General features: G+C 47.0%; 1 protein-coding gene across 4 annotated transcripts in view; it reads right to left on the bottom strand.

Moving 5' to 3' along the window:
* stxbp4 (syntaxin binding protein 4) overlaps positions 1 to 16,854 on the bottom strand; it is a 30,597-nt gene that overhangs the window by 10,908 nt on the left and 2,835 nt on the right. For 3 of the 4 annotated variants that reach the window (XM_041066863.1, XM_041066866.1, XM_041066865.1), the window contains exons 2-17: positions 14,578 to 14,651; positions 14,338 to 14,433; positions 14,032 to 14,101; positions 13,817 to 13,891; positions 10,107 to 10,192; positions 9,605 to 9,758; positions 8,789 to 8,921; positions 8,501 to 8,607; positions 8,054 to 8,279; positions 7,708 to 7,789; positions 6,721 to 6,800; positions 6,000 to 6,096; positions 5,478 to 5,602; positions 4,540 to 4,629; positions 4,232 to 4,297; positions 71 to 250 (exon numbers count right to left, since the gene is read on the bottom strand). In XM_041066863.1, coding sequence (XP_040922797.1) covers positions 71 to 250; positions 4,232 to 4,297; positions 4,540 to 4,629; positions 5,478 to 5,602; positions 6,000 to 6,096; positions 6,721 to 6,800; positions 7,708 to 7,789; positions 8,054 to 8,279; positions 8,501 to 8,607; positions 8,789 to 8,921; positions 9,605 to 9,758; positions 10,107 to 10,192; positions 13,817 to 13,891; positions 14,032 to 14,101; positions 14,338 to 14,433; positions 14,578 to 14,651 — 1,741 coding nt within the window. The remainder of the gene's footprint in view (positions 1 to 70; positions 251 to 4,231; positions 4,298 to 4,539; positions 4,630 to 5,477; positions 5,603 to 5,999; positions 6,097 to 6,720; positions 6,801 to 7,707; positions 7,790 to 8,053; positions 8,280 to 8,500; positions 8,608 to 8,788; positions 8,922 to 9,604; positions 9,759 to 10,106; positions 10,193 to 13,816; positions 13,892 to 14,031; positions 14,102 to 14,337; positions 14,434 to 14,577; positions 14,652 to 16,854) is intronic. The other variant, XM_041066864.1, reaches the window with a different exon arrangement.

Here is a 16,854-nt window from a genome sequence, read left to right as displayed (position 1 = left end):
AAACACTGTAAAACAATCAGTGAAACTGGACTGCATCCACCATGTCCACCATGTCCCCCATGTCCGTCACCTTATTGGTCGGCGCCGGCTGCTCCGCTCTCTGAGTCTTCAGCTCGGCGATCTCAGCCTCCAGAAGGTGGATCACCTCCTCGTAGTCCATCTCCATCCCCCTCGCCTGCTTCTGGGCCGCCTCGGCCAGCTGGATCCGAGTCCTCAGAGCCCGGCTCTCTTCTGCTCCGAGTTTTACTTCCTGCCGGGAGGTTGCAGGGGAAGGAGGAAAGTGAGGAAGGACAGAGGAGGAAAAGAGGAAGAGAGATCCGACAGATTACTCAGCAGAGTATCAGCGGGGCCTCAGCGGTGCATTCAGGGCCTGCTCAAAGCTTCTTAACCCTCATAAATCTTTCCAGGTGCTGGAGTCATGATTCTGAATTCTTCGTGTCAGGCTGAGTTAGCGTGATGAAGCTCTTTGCTTCGGCCTCAGGGACGTTTGTCCGAATCAGCAGGATGTGCAGTGGTTTCCTGGCAGGACTCAGCCAGGCCTGTCGCCGCTCAGCATATTTCCACCTTTGATAAGGTTACCAACATTCAGAAAGCAGCATCTACCAGGAAACCAGAACGTGTTTCATTCCTGCTGATCGTGCTGAGCGGGAACCTGTTTGTTCATCATCTCAGAGAAAAGGACCGAAAACTCACTCAATCACTCATCTGTTGTTTTTTTATGAGCAGTTTTGAATTTTCTGAATTCATTCAGGGAGAAAAACCCAATCAGATACCTGCATCGAGGACATCGCCGGCTGCTAATTCAACACGTGTAACAGAGCAGAGCGAACATCCATCAGAAAACAGGCAATTAACCCGGGCAGTGTTTCAGCCTGCTGCCGTGTTATTAGTCAGAATGAAAGAATTAGAAAAATAATCCCTGATTTGAGCTTTAACTCATGATTGTGCCATCAGATCCCAAACAACAACAAGTTTTATGGTCATGATGCCAGATTTGGAGGTTTTGGAGACATGAACTTCAGTTTCTCTGAAAAAAGTTTAACTTTACCAGTTTATTTTCTAATCTTTGCAGGAGTTTAATATCTGTAAACTCCAGTTTAGTGTATTTCAGGAAGCGTTGGGGTTTGGTCGACTCTGACTTCATCCATCTGGTCCTTTATTTACAGTGAGTGTGTGAGGCCTTCAGTGTGGAAGTTACATAACTCTCAGGGCGGTGAAACGGACACCCGCGACAATTAGACACTGTAACCCCTCTTGACTGGAAAGCAGCCACTCCCAGTACTGTTGGCACACTGGCAGCCAGTAACTCTACCCCTGCAGCAGTGAAATAAACAGTGGAGCTCCTGCAGCGCTGCTCTCATCAGACAGTAAAGTGATCTCAGAGGAAGTAAAAGATAACGAGGCTTTACAAACAGAGTGAGACGTGAAGTTTGTCACGAAGCTCCTGAAAGCGTCACTGCTGTTATTCAACATGTCACAGATAAAGAACAACTGCTACTGTAAAGAAACCTGTCCACATACTTTTGTCCAGAAGTTGAACAGATGTTGCTGAAGACAACGTATGGAAACTTAGAAAGCTCCAGAAGAGATGCTGAACTCAGGTGGAGGTGAGAACTCTCCATGTGTTTTTGTACTATGGTATATTCACACACACACACACACACAGGGAACGAGCAGTCCATCTGTCACCTTCACTGTTCTCAGCAGGCCGTTCTAAATTTCTGCTGGACGCTGGTGTTAGATTATCACATATACAGTCAGAGTGAGTAGGAAACAGTACAGTACATTAATGTCAGCAGCGGCACTCGGTGTGTGTGTGTGTGTGTGAATCCTGAGGTGAGATGTGTGGAAGTGGAACACGATCAAACACAAAATCAGACTTCGTTTCAGTGTGAAATCGCTCTGAGGACAGAGGCTTTTAGTCGTGATGGTTAAGTTCAGATGAGGAGCTGTCAAAGAATGTCCTCACAGCTACAGTAAGATCAGTGTGTGTGTGTGTGTGTGTGTGTGTGTGTGTGTGTGTGTGTGGCCAGGCTCCGGTGGCTGGGTAACTAATGGATCCCAGCGTGAGCTGTCTTCCCTCCAGCTGTGGCCTTGGGGAGCCTGAGGGGCCCTGAGAGGCCCCCCGTCTCGAAGCCTGACCTCCAGCTCTAATGAGGGGGCATGTCAGCCGCCGCTCCTCAGCCTCTCACCCTCCAGCTCCAGAAAAGGCAGCACGACGGAAGAAAAATCCCTGGCTGTTCACCGGCTGCACAGCCCGGCAGTGAAAGGCAGAACCAAAGACTCGGGTCCTGGTTCCACTCAGACCCCAGAGGCTGAACAAACACTTTCCTGCTCCTGATCTCACTGAGAAATGATGCTCACATTTTCATTCACGGCAGCGTCTTGCTTTATTTGGCTGTTATGTAATAATAATGTCTCCGTCTCTAAGCTGCTGATTTCCCTGAGAGCCATGATGGAGCTGACAGAACGCCACCGTCAGAGGAGGAATATTAAACGCACTTCAGGTTATTCGCAGTTTCTGGAGACAGCCGAGCTCTTTAGCAGAAATCAGGATGTCTTCCAGAGGTGTGATGGATCAGGAATCATGTCCTGAGCTGTCTCACACAGCACAACAGTGTGTCTGATTTTATCACAGCCAAAAATGAGACGCTCTCGTAGCTGCAGCTCCCTGGAGACGGGTCAGAGATGGGGGACGAGCAGCAGGGAAGAACAAACACACACTGACCCATAAGTTTTCACTGAATATCAGGATTGTTCACTTCGGTTTGGTCTTTCTCTGATTTAATCAGCTAAATGCTGGAGCCCGTCTCATTATACTTCAGCCATAGATTTCAAATCTGAGGTTCAGCTGCTAAATTATTGGCGGCTCTACCTGGAGAAGGTGTTTGGGAACGACTGTGGCCTGGCAGCCTGGAGAAATCCCTCTCAGAAGATTAGGAGCTGTCAGCTAAACTCGCTCAGGCTCATTAAATATGCAGAGGCTGAAGAACACAGCACCACAGAGTCAGGCAGCTGTAATCTGTGTCGGGACGTGTCGGCGTCCTGCCTCAACCTGACTCGTCCCAAATGTTGCCAATCAGAGAGGACAAAGACAGAATCATGTCTCCTGTCCTCTGTAACCTGCCTGTCCTTTGTCTCATGGCAGTACCCTTTTTGTCCTTTATGATAAATGACATCAGAGTTTTACTACCACACAACAGTCAACTGTTTTTACTGCGGTGGAAACAGAAGAGACTTTTTCTCTCGCTGCCGCAGGAAGTACATGAAAGCAAAATAAAAGCCTGAACATCCACAGCGAACGGCACAGAGTCGGATCCTGACGGTTTCTGCTCCTCAGGTCCACAGATAGGAAATGCCCCGGCCCAGTCTTTGTCGTTGCAGTGCCTCTGTTCGCCGCGTCTAAATGTAGATATCGATCGTTTTATGCAACGGAATAAAAGTTGAGAGGCAGAGAGTGGGAGCCAGAGAGGCTGAGACCCTTCAGCTATGAATCACAACAAACAAACACAGGGAGGAACTATTTTACTGCCTGAAACAGATTCAACAGAGGCCTCACTCCTCCCACTGCTGAGAGTCCGCCTCGACCTCCTACACACACACACACACACACACACACACACACACACACACACTCGTCAATGGGAGAACACTGAGCTCAGGGTTTGAAGCTCTTCAACATAAAAACTGCAGGTTAAAGAGTGAGTGTGTGTTGTTAGTGTGTGTGTGTGTGTGTGTGTGTGTGTGTGTGAGTGTGTGTGTGTGTGTGAGTGTGTGTGTGTGTGTGTGTGTGAGTGTGTGTGTTTGTGTGTGTGTGTGTGTGTGTGCAGAGCTGATCTATTTTAAAACAAGCACCCCTTCAGAAGCCCACACACACTCCCACCAGATGAAACCAACTATAGAAACACAACAGAGCAGCTACAGACTCACAACAGACCCACTGTCCTGACAGCCAACATCCACATGAATAACACTTACTGAAAGTTGTTGTTGTAAACTTTGGTTCTGCAGATTATCCTGCACCTCAGCAGGAGACTTACACACGACGTCACCAACATTTCCTTTTTTTTTTGTCGCCTACTTGTTAAAGTTTAAACTAAAAAAGTAAAATTAGCTCATGAGCTGCATGTTAACGTGTTCGTGTTCCAGATTTTCATCGCTCTGCCAAAACGTTTACGAAGAAACCCCACAGGTAAAGGTCAGAGTGTGTTGTGTAGCACGAGTGACTCACCTGTTTGACTTTAGTGAGCTCCTCCTCCATCTGATGGTGAACTCTCTGAGACTCGACCAGCTGCTCCTGAAGAGGAGAGAAAATCCACAGGTAGCAGACACACACACACAAACACAGACACACACGCACAAACACGTGCGTCGACAGGAAACAGGTGATCACCAAATGAAAAATCTGAGAGTAAACGTCCTGAAATAAATAAATTCTCCTCAGAGTAAACAGATGTGTGTGAGTGTGTGTGTCTGTGTGTGAGAGAGTATGTGTGTGTGTGTGCGAGTGTGTGTGTGTGTGTCTGTGTCTTCTTTTACCTGCAGCCTCTTGATCTCCCTCAGAGCCTCGATGTGCTCCTTCCTCAGCCTCTCCATCTCCTCCAGGTCCTCTGAGTCTGACAGTGAGGGCTGGACACACACACACACACACACACACACACACACACACACACACACACACACACACACACACACACACACACACACACACACACACACACACACACACACACACAACTTCAGAGTTGGTTTGGTTGTCATGTGATGTGCAGCTGTAATAGATTATTGCTCTGATACTGTGTGACCCGCCCCCGCTCCCCTGCTCCTGTCCCCCCCAGCCCCCCAGCAGTGTAGAAAATCTTTAGCTGAAAGGACAGTTCACACGTCCCCTCCACTGAGAGCATCAACAGATCAAAGCCGAAGCGTCCACGTGGACATGTCTCTGAGCCACAGCTCGCCGATCAGGACCAGGACAGCTAATCAGAAAACATGATGAGGACAGAGATCTGATGAGACTCATGGTGTCGTCTCCTACATGTGCTGCACGGAGACACTGTCCTGTTCTAGTTCCACGCCTGCACTTTATCCACCTTGCGTAGCTTCTGTTTACATTGTGTATTACTCTGTTTTTTAAAAGCACTGGATGTGCTGCAGCAGAAAACTCATTTGTCAGAGAAATAATATTTTATATATTTTATATATGAGGAGAAACATTTGAGAAAATATCTCAGAGATGTTTAAGAGTCTCATTTCATTACGTGGATTATTCTGTGGGTAAAAATCATTTTAAACATTCCTGTTTTGTTCCTGTGTACCTGCACCTGAGCTTCTCATACTTCTCATTCTTGCGTGTCACTTCTAACATCAGTAGAGTGTTTTTTTTAAAAACACACCCAAGGTATCGTCTGATATTTCTCTCCTCTGAATGTCTGATTATTTTGTACAGAGTCTGCTGTGCTGTATCAAACAGCTCGTACCCGCGGGTTGGTGGGTGACTCCAACAGACCGGACAGGTCGTCGGATGTGAACCTCGGCCCCGGCTGGGTGACGGCCAGCTCCTCCAGCTGAGGCTTGAACAGCTCCCTGATCAGGCTCTCAAAATCTGGAAACACACACACACGTGTGCAGCACGATGCAGAACTTCACATGAAAAACATGACATTTAAAAGTACATTTAACAAACAGATGATTTAAGGAGCAGAAATTTAACATGACAACTACAAACCTACGACTGAAAACTAGATCGATTTAAGGCGCAGTTCATTCGAAAAACACAGTGTTAATACAAACAAATTCAAGCTGTAATATTTCCACAACTACATAACAACAGCCAAGATAAACAACAATGGGCTCATGGATAAAGGACACATCACCAGGCCAGAGTGAGAGCTGAAGACCTGAGTGACAGAGTGAAGAACAGGTGTTTCCAGTGGACCTGAGCAGAAGGTCACACAGGTGAGTTTAACCTGAGGAAGGAAAGAGGAAGTCAGATGATTTACCTGTGAAGGCCACCGTCCCAGCTGGATCAGCTCGTAGTCTGGACCTGAGTGCCTGCCACTGAGCCTCCGTGGGCTTCAGACCAATCAGGTCCAGAGCCTGGACACACACACACACACACATGCACACGCACACACACACGCAGACACAGACACACACAGACACACACACACACACATAGGTCAACACAGATCAATACACACACAGCTCTTAGTGATGATGCCCCTGGAACAAACATTGACAAACAGCCACATGCTCCGCCCCGTGTGTGTGATGATGGAGAGGTCAGGAAACGTTGAACATCCTCAGCTCGTCTTTCATCGCACAGCAAAACATCCCAAATACCTGGAGACGCATGGTTTTAAACTGACACGGGGGCCAGGTGAAGCCAAATGAAAATATTAATAATAATGATTTGAATCATTCATTTCCAGGAAACCTTCTCTTCTCACTGAGCCACAGTGTGAGGATCAAATACCATCATTTTATAACAACATGGAAAAACTCTGCAAACAGATAAAGGGTCAAAGTCAAAGTGAGGCCAGGATCAGAGATGAAGTGATGGACGTAAAGAGACGAGAGGAGAAAGGAGAGAGAAAGAGGAGGGAAGTGGCAGAGCAGGTGGTATAAAGCTGCAGTGTAACTGACGCTGACCTGGTTCTGGGGCACGACTTTATTCATACGACAAATAAATCGGAATGAATCACAAAAACAAACACACACCTGCTCCAGCCTCTCCAGTTTGAGGCGACAGCTGGCGCTGAGGGAGCGTTTCCTCTGAGGAGGCTGGCAGCTGGCGGGCTCTGGAGACGGACACACATTCACAGACACTTCACTGTGTACACGTGCAAACAACAAGGCCACCGCAACACAAACAATTCAACAACAACAACATGAAAAGAAATGGAGAACTTTTTCTACACCACGGTTACACGCTCCATCTTAATAAGTTAATAAATATTACAATGATCAGTGAATATAAAAAAGGGATGGATCATTTCTAACACAGATCAAACGTCGGCTTCACTCAGACGTTTCAGATGCCAAACACGTAACGATGTGGAGGAACAAACTGGTTCAGAGGAACAACTGCAGCCGACCCTGGAGGGTCCCACATTTCCACCCTCAGCATCCTGCGTCTGCTGTGGAACAACGTTTCAGTCTGTAGCTGTGGCGTTAGACGACAAACACAATAATTCACCATAACACACATATGGTGAGAGACCTCAGGAACGCTCACACACACAGAGACAGGATGATGCTTCACACCCCTTCAGCCAGTCGCAGGCCAGACCACCTGCCTGCCTCACTTCCTCCTCCGACAGGCAGCCAACCACAGGCCATCTGTCCCTCGCTCTGCCTCCATCAGAGCGGCTGCCCGACTTTCATTTCCACCTCACAGTTTACAGCAGGTCATGTGTGCGGAGACATGTGTGACCCAAACCCCCACTTTTCCTCATACTGTTATTAAACTGTACGATCTCCTGATGGAACGAAGCACATGTAATGTTGCTGTTTCCCGATGGGCTCTGATTGGTTGACGGCCCTCAGGACTAAAGCTGTGAGCTGCTACAGATTCTTTATGTCGTCAGTGGCTACTGGAGACGATACTGTTTGTACTACACAGGAGAATATACACGCAGATACACACACATGCAGATACACACACATGCAGATACTGTAGGTGTACATGTGATTACAGATTCATACCAGGGCTTGTATCAGGGACACTGTCTCTCTCTGGTGGGGACGAGACACGTGGCTGCTCTGTTCTGGCTGGAGACACTCGCACCTGCAAACATTAATACAACATATTAATACCGGTTTGGTAAGAGCGTGTTCGTGTGTGTGCGTCTGTGTCACGACCTCGGTTCAGTGAGAGCGACGACTGATCTGTTCTGATTCATGGTCTCATGTCTCCGTTCAGACATCACAGAGGGTGCTCGTATGACACGTGACAGACTTTAAGGAATTCCTTACACCTTTCACATGAACACATCAATAAAATGATTTTTTTCCCTCAGGGAATCCTGATGGGCTGCGCTGAACCTCACACCTGGCTGACGTTGACTGCTGGCAGGGTTTCGCTGGTAGGGTTTGGGCTGGAGGTGATCTTGGTGACCACGGCCGGCTGCGGAGGCATGGCGCCCAGCCCGGGGAGCCTTGTCTGGGGCCCACCTGCACCTCCAGAGCCCTGGAGGGAGCTGGGGCTGTGAGGCCCGCTGCTGGAGCTGGAGGACGACCTCCGCCTGATGAAGGCGATTTCCACCGTTGGATCTGGTCTAAAACAAACAGGTGGCATTTTTTTAATGTGATGAATGAGATGACATTTCAAACATAAATCTATAGTTTTAACTGTTATCAACATGACTTCAGCCCTGGTGGACTAAGATGTACAAGCTAAGAACTTCACACTGGACTGATGCAACTGGACTGATGAATAAATCATGGAAACTATTTTACTTAAAATCTATCGAGTCTCCAGGTGCCGGGTGTGCTGGACCTGAGTTTTGTGCGTGTCAAGATGTTCCTGGCCTCCTCGTACGTCACTCCGATCAGGGACTCTTTGTTAATGGACACCAGCTGGTCCCCGACCTGCAGCCTGCCGTCCTGACACAGCACACACACACACACATTAACATTTAGATACTGGTGTTCAAAGGGCCAAATGAGCCACTGGGACAAAAGGAAAAGAGCAAGTATAAACTTTAGCGTATATCAAAGCATCACAGTGGTTTTGACTCAGCCGAGCGATGCACTGCATGTCTGGTGTCTGCGTCATGACCCTGACCTTCTGGCAGTCTCCTCCAGGCACTATCTCCTGAATGAACACCATCGGCCCCTCGGCACGGTTGGCTCCCCCCTTGATGATGAGTCCCAGGCCCGTTCCCTTGGCAACGCATATCAACTGAATGACACTGTCACTGAGGGGAGAGAGAGAGAGAGAGAGAGAGGGAGGGAGGGAGTAAGCATGACACTAAGCATGATTAAAAACCACAGAGCCAACATTCAATCCCACCACCACGTAATCTCCACCCCTCCACCCCCTCATCCTCCTCTTGCTCTCCCTGTCTGTCTCTCTCTCTCTGGTCTTCCTACACTCCTCTGTGAAAATGCTGAAGATGCTTCTCTCTATTTTTAGCCCCTGCTGGTGTTCCCATCCTGCAGAATCACAAGTTTAACAGTTTATGTAACAAGCTTCCAAAAAATGGAAGAAAACCTATTTATTAACCTCCGAGTGTCATATGTGCAAACGACATGAACTGCATGAGCAGGTGATCTGAGCAAATTTAATATGTTTGCTGTTTTTATTTTACCAAAGTAAAAATTATTAAAAATTAACTGATTATGTTGATGAATGAATTAAATTTCCATTCATGACCTCATAGCACCTCATAACAGCTGAGCAGCTGTATTTCATCAAATCTTTAGGTAACATTCTGTTACTGATGTTTACAACTGAAAGTAAAACAGAGCTGCCTTATTATTATTACTATTATCATTATTTTTTATTCTTAGTACAAAATATTTGTGGTGGGACACGACACCAGAAGAACTAAATCCATGATGATGGAGGAGAAATGTGCTGCTGCCGTCTGACTCTCACCTGAAGGCGTGCGGGGGCGTGTGCACGGTGTAGGGGGGGTTGGCAGTGTAGGGGGGGGCGTGGGTGTAGGCGGTGACCCCCTCTTTAGGACTGAGGAGCTGGGGGCTCTCCGATCTGGAGGAGGAGGAGGAGGAGGCTGTGTCTGTCAGCTTCCCTGAGCAGAAACCACAGAAGAAGAAAGACGAGAGGTGAGCAGGAAGAGGTGGGAGACGGAGAAGAAAGAGGGAGAGAGAAATAGAAAGAGAGTGGGAGGGAGACGGAAGGAGGAGGAGGGGAGTGGGAGGGGACGGGACAAGTACACAGGTTCAGTCAGATCCAGTTGGACCCAGAGACAGAGACAGATGCAGAGACTAAACAGGGATCAACAACATCCTGTGTTTGGTCAGGTGAGGTGAGGACTGGCTTTCAGGGCAAAGGTCAGCATCAGGGTCAGATAAGGTCAGTGAATGTTGTGTGTGTCCTCTCAGGTGTGACACCACCTGTGTGTGAATGTAGATTTTACCTGTGGAGAGCTGAGTAGGAGAGATTCGTCCTGAAGCTGTGAAATTATTGGAGCTGTACTTCTCCATCAGCTCGGCAAACTCCCTCCTGAAGGACACACACACACACGCACACGCACACAGACACACACAGACACACACACACGCACACAGACACAGACACAGACACGCACACACACACACACACACAGTGCCTGTAAATTGTACTGAATCTGAGCATTTAGTTGGAGTACTCTCTGAGACGTATTACTGTCCTTTACTGTCGTATCGTTACCATCACATAAAATGTTCCTTTGTGCTTTTCTTCTTCGTTATGTGTTGTTACATGTCATTACATGTCATTACGTGTTGTTACGTGTCATTACGTGTTGTTACGTGTTGTTACATGTCATTACATGTTGGTCTGAGTTATACTTCAAATTCAGCATCAGACATTATCTCTCTGTATTTTCACGTTTCCTTCCTTCTGTTCTTAAACTGATCTGAAAACATGAGAATCCACAGAACCAGAGATGAAAGTAAACTCTCTCTTCTTCAGTATAAGCTCTCTGATTTTGAACAACACTCATTTTACTGATGTTTCCTCTTACTGAGCCGCAGACGTGAGCTGAGGACTGTTGGTGCTGAGGCGGATGGTCTGAGCAGAGCACATCTGTGAGTGTTTGTCTCCCTCACATGGACACAGAGGAAGCCTGAGACCAGCGCTCACTCAAACCATCACTGTCTGATCTAGTTTTGATCGGATTGGCTGTTAAAGCCTTTTAAACAGGATCTGCACCGTCACTGAGACAAACATGCAGAGGTCAGAGGTCCCAGACATGGATCGCCTGTCTGACCTTTGGACGTGAACACGCTTTTTTCTTCTTCGCCTTCTTAGCTCAGTCTAATTTAATGCAAAATAACATTATTTTATATGTAGTTTCTGGCTGTGGACGTGTCCATGTGAACCTCAGCTCAGTGATGAAGCTGCTGTCTGACCTCTGACCTGCTGAAACAGTAATGTTGCTTCCACAGCTGTGATTTGGACCATGAAAATAAATATGAGCATTTTCAGTCCAGACTGGAACTGGACCTCAGACTCTTGCTGTTCTGAAATCTTTTGAATTCAGATATTGTATCTACTCTCAGCGGTGGCTGTGCTTTGTTTTCAGAGCACGTCGTCCACCTGGAAGCGGACAGAGACCCTCCTTTTACCGGAGGTCCAGTAGCAAACACAGCAGTCGTCAGTGAACATAATCAGGAATTTCTCTGCTGATGAATCCAACACGTAAACTGACTCCTGATCAGTGATCTGCAAAGTGACTGTCCGTGAACGACCCCAGAGACTTTTCATGTCTGGACAACAGCTTAAAAATGACATAATCTTCCAGAGAATCCAGCCTCGATCCAATCCAGCCCCCTGAACTCACCCAGCTCCATCAATAAGCTCAGAATCCACGTTTGTTTTTCTGTTTTTATCCACTGAACCTGTGAGGACAGCAGGACAAAATCCCGCTGCGTGATTGCATCACAGTGTCCTTGCTGCGACCCGCTGTGCCTCGGGGACGGCAGCTGCACATAATAATCATAATTTGTTTTAAGTGTGAAACAAATCACTGCAACAATGGAGGTCGAGCTTTGAGGTGAATATCTGACGTGTCGCCACAAAGCTGCTTTCACACACACACACACACACACAGACACACACACACACACGCCGCTGGTTTGGTTTCATAATAATAAAAATGAAAGGACTTCTGTCTCTGCCAGAGGTGGGACAGTCTTTCCACTGCAGTCACAACACAGTCACTTCTGTCAGCTGCTGTGAGCTGTTTTCCCAGGATGCACCTCAGATCACCTCCTGTCCCTCAGTAAATTTTAAAACTTTACCTCCCTCACATACGACCGTTCACAGCAGCGGGACTGATTGTGTCCATGCTGTTCTTCAGCTTTCACTAAACACACGTCACCGCAAAGGACAGGAAGGTTTTCAGGGGACACAACATGGGGGACGTCCTTCACGTTATTTGGTGGAACGCAGACTGCATGCTGGTTAAAAAACAAAACAAAACCTGAACCCAGGTCAGGACCTTAAATCAGACTGCAGTCTGTCTGTCCAGCGTCCTCCAAAACCATTCTGCTGATCTCGGCGCTGCTTTGCATCTCCGATCAGGTGGAGCTCTTTTCCAGAGCAGAGACCCTGTGGACGGACAGCACAGTGTCCCTATTGTGTCAGGCTGCGTTTGTCTCGGCGCGGCAGGCTGACGTGGAAAAGCACAGGGGACAGCAGACTGCCAGGTCGGTTTACCTCCTGCTGGTGAACCGCAGGACGCTGTCTGTCAGCCGCACACAGTCCCCTCAGAGTTTACATCAAGGACGGATCAAACCACTGACGCGCCTCATTTCTATGAGTCACAGCTTTAGGTAAGAAGACACGTACCTCATCTGTCTCTAAGTGTCAGCAGGTGTCGGGGGATCGTCCCTCCCTTCTCCCTCACTGGAGGATTTTTATAGATTTTCTATGACCTAAGACGTTTTACGCCTCTTATTTAATCGTAAATGACTAAAAAACCCTTCTGAACACCTGAGTCAGGAGTGAGGGGCAGCACAACCTGTAAAAAGTGAAAAAACTCTAATTCTGGATGAATTCAGGACATAAAAGTTGAAGCTCAGTGTCTGAAAACAAGGGATCAAGAGCGGTGAGAGAGAAAACAGCTGCCCACATGTTCGGAGCACTGCTGTGGTCACTTTCTCACAGCTGTCAGGTGTTAGTGTTTATTTTAAAGACGAGCAGCTGTGTTCTCTTTTACAGCAGGAATCACAAAGTCTGCGTATGGAAGAAAAACTTGAGATTAAACTTCTTGGTGCAACCAGCTGCCAAAAATTATAATTATCAACCAAACCTCTGGTAAAAATAACCAGATTTAAAGTGGAGCGGTCCTCCAGGAAAACACAGCGGCAGCTTGCCAAAGAAGGAGCTGTTTGCTTCCTGTGTGTTATTGGGAAGGGATGGTACCTGGCCAGGAACAGGATTCAGGATCTCAGGCACCTTCCTGAGAGGATTACCAAACGTGAACGCAGCGCGAGTCTCTGGACAACAAGGTAAAAGTGGACTCTGCAAAGCAAACAGCGACCAAACTGACTGCACATACACACTGACCTCAGAGCAGGTGCGTGTTCCGTCAGAGTCTCACCTGGATTCAATCTGTCCAACTGGTCTTTCATGTTTCCAGTTTTTTGTTTTGTTGTTGCTCCACCTTTTATTCAAAGCACCACTGGACATGATGGATATGAATGAATGAATGAATGAATGAATGAGGCTGATGAAAACAGACTTTTCTAGCAGCTGAGTTTGGAGCAGCTTTCCGTCTGGAAACCCAAACACCTTAATGTTCTTAGTGTATTAGGACTAAATTTAGATTAATCAAAATAAAATCACATCAGTTGTTCGGCAGGGCAGAGACGAGGTGTGATGATCACCAGACAACATGGCGCGTCCTCGGTTAACCTCAGATATCTCAGCGACACGACAGGGACACATGAACACACACATACACACACACACACATAAACGCCAACACAACGACAACTTTTTGATCGGCCACAAAAAAATGTCCAGTTAAGTTGAATTCACACTTTTAGAGACAAAAATGTCTGTTTCTGTCTGTTGTTAGAAAATAACTGACTCTGGGTTAAAGAAGCATCGAGTTAAAGAAGTGACGCGTTTCTTTACCTGGATTCATCGTCTCTGGCGATGAGCAGGGACATGTGATTAGAGAGCGAGGCCGTCCTCAAGATCTCCACCGCCCTGCCAAGAGACAGGACAGAGGTGGAACCATGAACAGCTGTGACGTGACCTCTGACACGTCATACATACATGAGGACTGGTTTAACTGTAACACACACACACACAGATAAACTGTAGACACCGCACACACACACACTCACCTCTCATTGGTCACCCCTATCAGACTGATGTTATTGACATCCAAAATCAGGTCACCTGACTTAAGCCGACCTGGAATGGAGAATGACAATCAGACAGACACACACACACACACGCAGACAGACAGACAGACAGACAGGTGAGGTAGGATAATAATAATAATAATAATAATAATAATAATAATGATAATAATAATAATAATAATAATAATAATAATAATAATAATAATAATAATAATAATAATAATAATAATAATAATAATAATAATAACTGTCTGAATTCAAGACAAAATACAAAAAACTACCCACCGTCCAGAGCTGCCAAACCACCGGCTATCACCCGCTTGATGTAGACACCAAACTCTTCTCCTGTCAGCTCCCGGTAACCTCCGATTATTTTCACGCCTGTGAACACACAGCAATGAGCTCAGGTTAGTGAGGAAACATGTCTGACGGGCATTCTGTTAAAAACGCTCACACACTGAGCAGCAGTTCAGAAACAAGTCGGAGACCGAGAGGGGTCAGAGAGGTCGGGGGGAAGACGCTCACCAAGTCCCTTCTTGCAGTCGCAGAACTCCAGTCTCTGAACAGCTCGGTTGATGCCGTGCGGGCCCATGATCGTCCTGGCAACGAGCAAAAACACAACAGATTCAAATACATATCAACATCCTGCCTCATCCAAAGCCTCCCTCTCTCTCTTCAGCACGCTGCTGCACAGAATAATCAAATCATCACAGGATTTTGTCATTGTCTCGCCCCTCCCTCCCTCCCTCCCCCACCCAGCCACATCCAAACCAATGAAATCTGTCGCCCCTTAAAAGGCACAGCGGTTGAACTGCACTGTGACCTGGATGTTAGGAAGCTCCAACAGACACAAACAATGATTAAAAACAGTCAAAGGAACATCACAAAGCAATTATTATGGTGACTCCACTGTGTGTGTGTACGCACACGCGTGCGCACGCGCGTGTGTGTGTGTGTGTGTGTGTGTGTGTGTGTGTGTGTGTGTGTGTGTGTGTGTGTGTGTGTGTGTGTGTGTGTGTGTGTGTAGAGAGATTTGTGTTTGAGAAGGTTCAGATTAAAGCTGAAGAGATTCCTCGGATGTGGTTAACATGATCCTGCTGTCTGCCGGTCCTGTCCCAGGGCTCAGCTCAGCGTCAGAGCACAGTCAGAGGGAGCAGAGGTTGTTTTAGGTGCTTACGTATGAGTGTGTGTGTGTGAATGTGTGTGTGTCACAGTTTGTGTAGAGACAGCAGCTGTTTCCATGGATACACTGACTTCACAGGGCTGGTAAGTGATGCTGAAATAACACAACTAACTACAGTAAATGCTGTAAAACATATTTAGTTTGTTGTTGTTCAGACATCCTGTGAGAATCTACCATCTGAATCTACTCAGTAACCTGTGTCTCCAGTCAAGAGTCAAACTTCCCAGATCCTGTAAACACAGGGCTGAGTGGGACGGTCTGGTGTCATCTCTCCTTTTCATCTGTTAAAGGGAAGCTGGAGCAGCAGTGCTCTCAGGAAACCAGGTTACACACTGTGTGTTATGTAAGGGACAGTGAAGTGGAGGAAGAGAGATTCCAAGGTGAAGCAGAGGTCACCCTGATCTCCCTGGAGAGGCTTATTTCGAAATAATAACATTATCCATCTTAACACACAGCCCCAGATCAGATATATTATCAATATATATTAATACAGACAAACTGCTGATTTAAAATGTTAAGCCCAGACATCCGGCAGGCTTTGATTCTGAGTTTCTAATGCCCCCTTTCTGGTGGTGCGTCTGTTATTAAGCTGCACAGCGAGTTAATAAAACACTTTCAGCACCATTTTCAGTGAAAGGCTTCCTAATGCTTCTAACTAAAGGCCTGTCTCAGCATCTCACTCGTCTCACGTCCTGGTTTTCTGGGCTACATGTAAATCAGGGTGGGCCGTCCTCCACACCTGCAGCTGTCACCTGCTGACTGACAACAACACCAGAGGAACAACAATACCGTCCACAAGCTAACAACTGTCCACAAGCTAACACAAACACAAGGACGAATCACAGCGATGAACCATGAGTGAGACGAATTTTACCATCTTCGCACAAGCACATTCACTCTCTCACCTGCACACAGTCAGTGACTGAACTGATCTGGAATCAGTCGAGTCCTGAACAGCTCGGAGCGTCTTCTGTGTGATCGTACGTGTGGATGAGACAAACAGCTGATCTGTAGGTTCAGATGCTGTTTGATCATCCATGTTCTCTCTGCGACGGCAGACGTCTCACTGCGTCTTCCAGTCTGACTGTCCACAATAGGCTGGACGACTCCTCGAGCCATGACCATGTCCATCTAGCCATGTCCATGTCCATCGTATGAACTGGACTACATGTTGCAAACATGCTCTGCGTGCACAAAGTCTGGATCTAACCTGTGACATGATGAGTATAGAAAACAGGAAACGCTCCTGTGATGCAGATGTTTCTTGACATGAAAACTTGTTGTGTGCAGTTTTACATGTTTGCATGTTTAAGCACCTTAAAGCTGTAATGCTCATGTTTCCGACCTGAGCCACACAACAGACAACTAAAGCGTTGGATGGACAGAAGAACTTTGCTGCTCTTTAAAAAGTATAAGGTCTGTTCTGCATGGAGGCCATTTTAGGACATCTGTCAGACGTTCAGGACTCTGGACTTTGTTGCACTCAGCTGAAAACTAACATGCAGCTACGATATGTTCAGCTGTCTCACTCTGTGCCATGGCGTCACACAGGAAAATCAAGTTATCTGATGTGGATGGAGACAAATCTGTGGAAAACTCGCTGAGACACCCTGGTACAC

This window comes from Toxotes jaculatrix, chromosome 21, assembly GCF_017976425.1.
Source record: "Toxotes jaculatrix isolate fToxJac2 chromosome 21, fToxJac2.pri, whole genome shotgun sequence".
NCBI lineage: Eukaryota > Metazoa > Chordata > Actinopteri > Toxotidae > Toxotes > Toxotes jaculatrix.
This window is presented reverse-complemented; position numbering and strand designations above follow the sequence as displayed.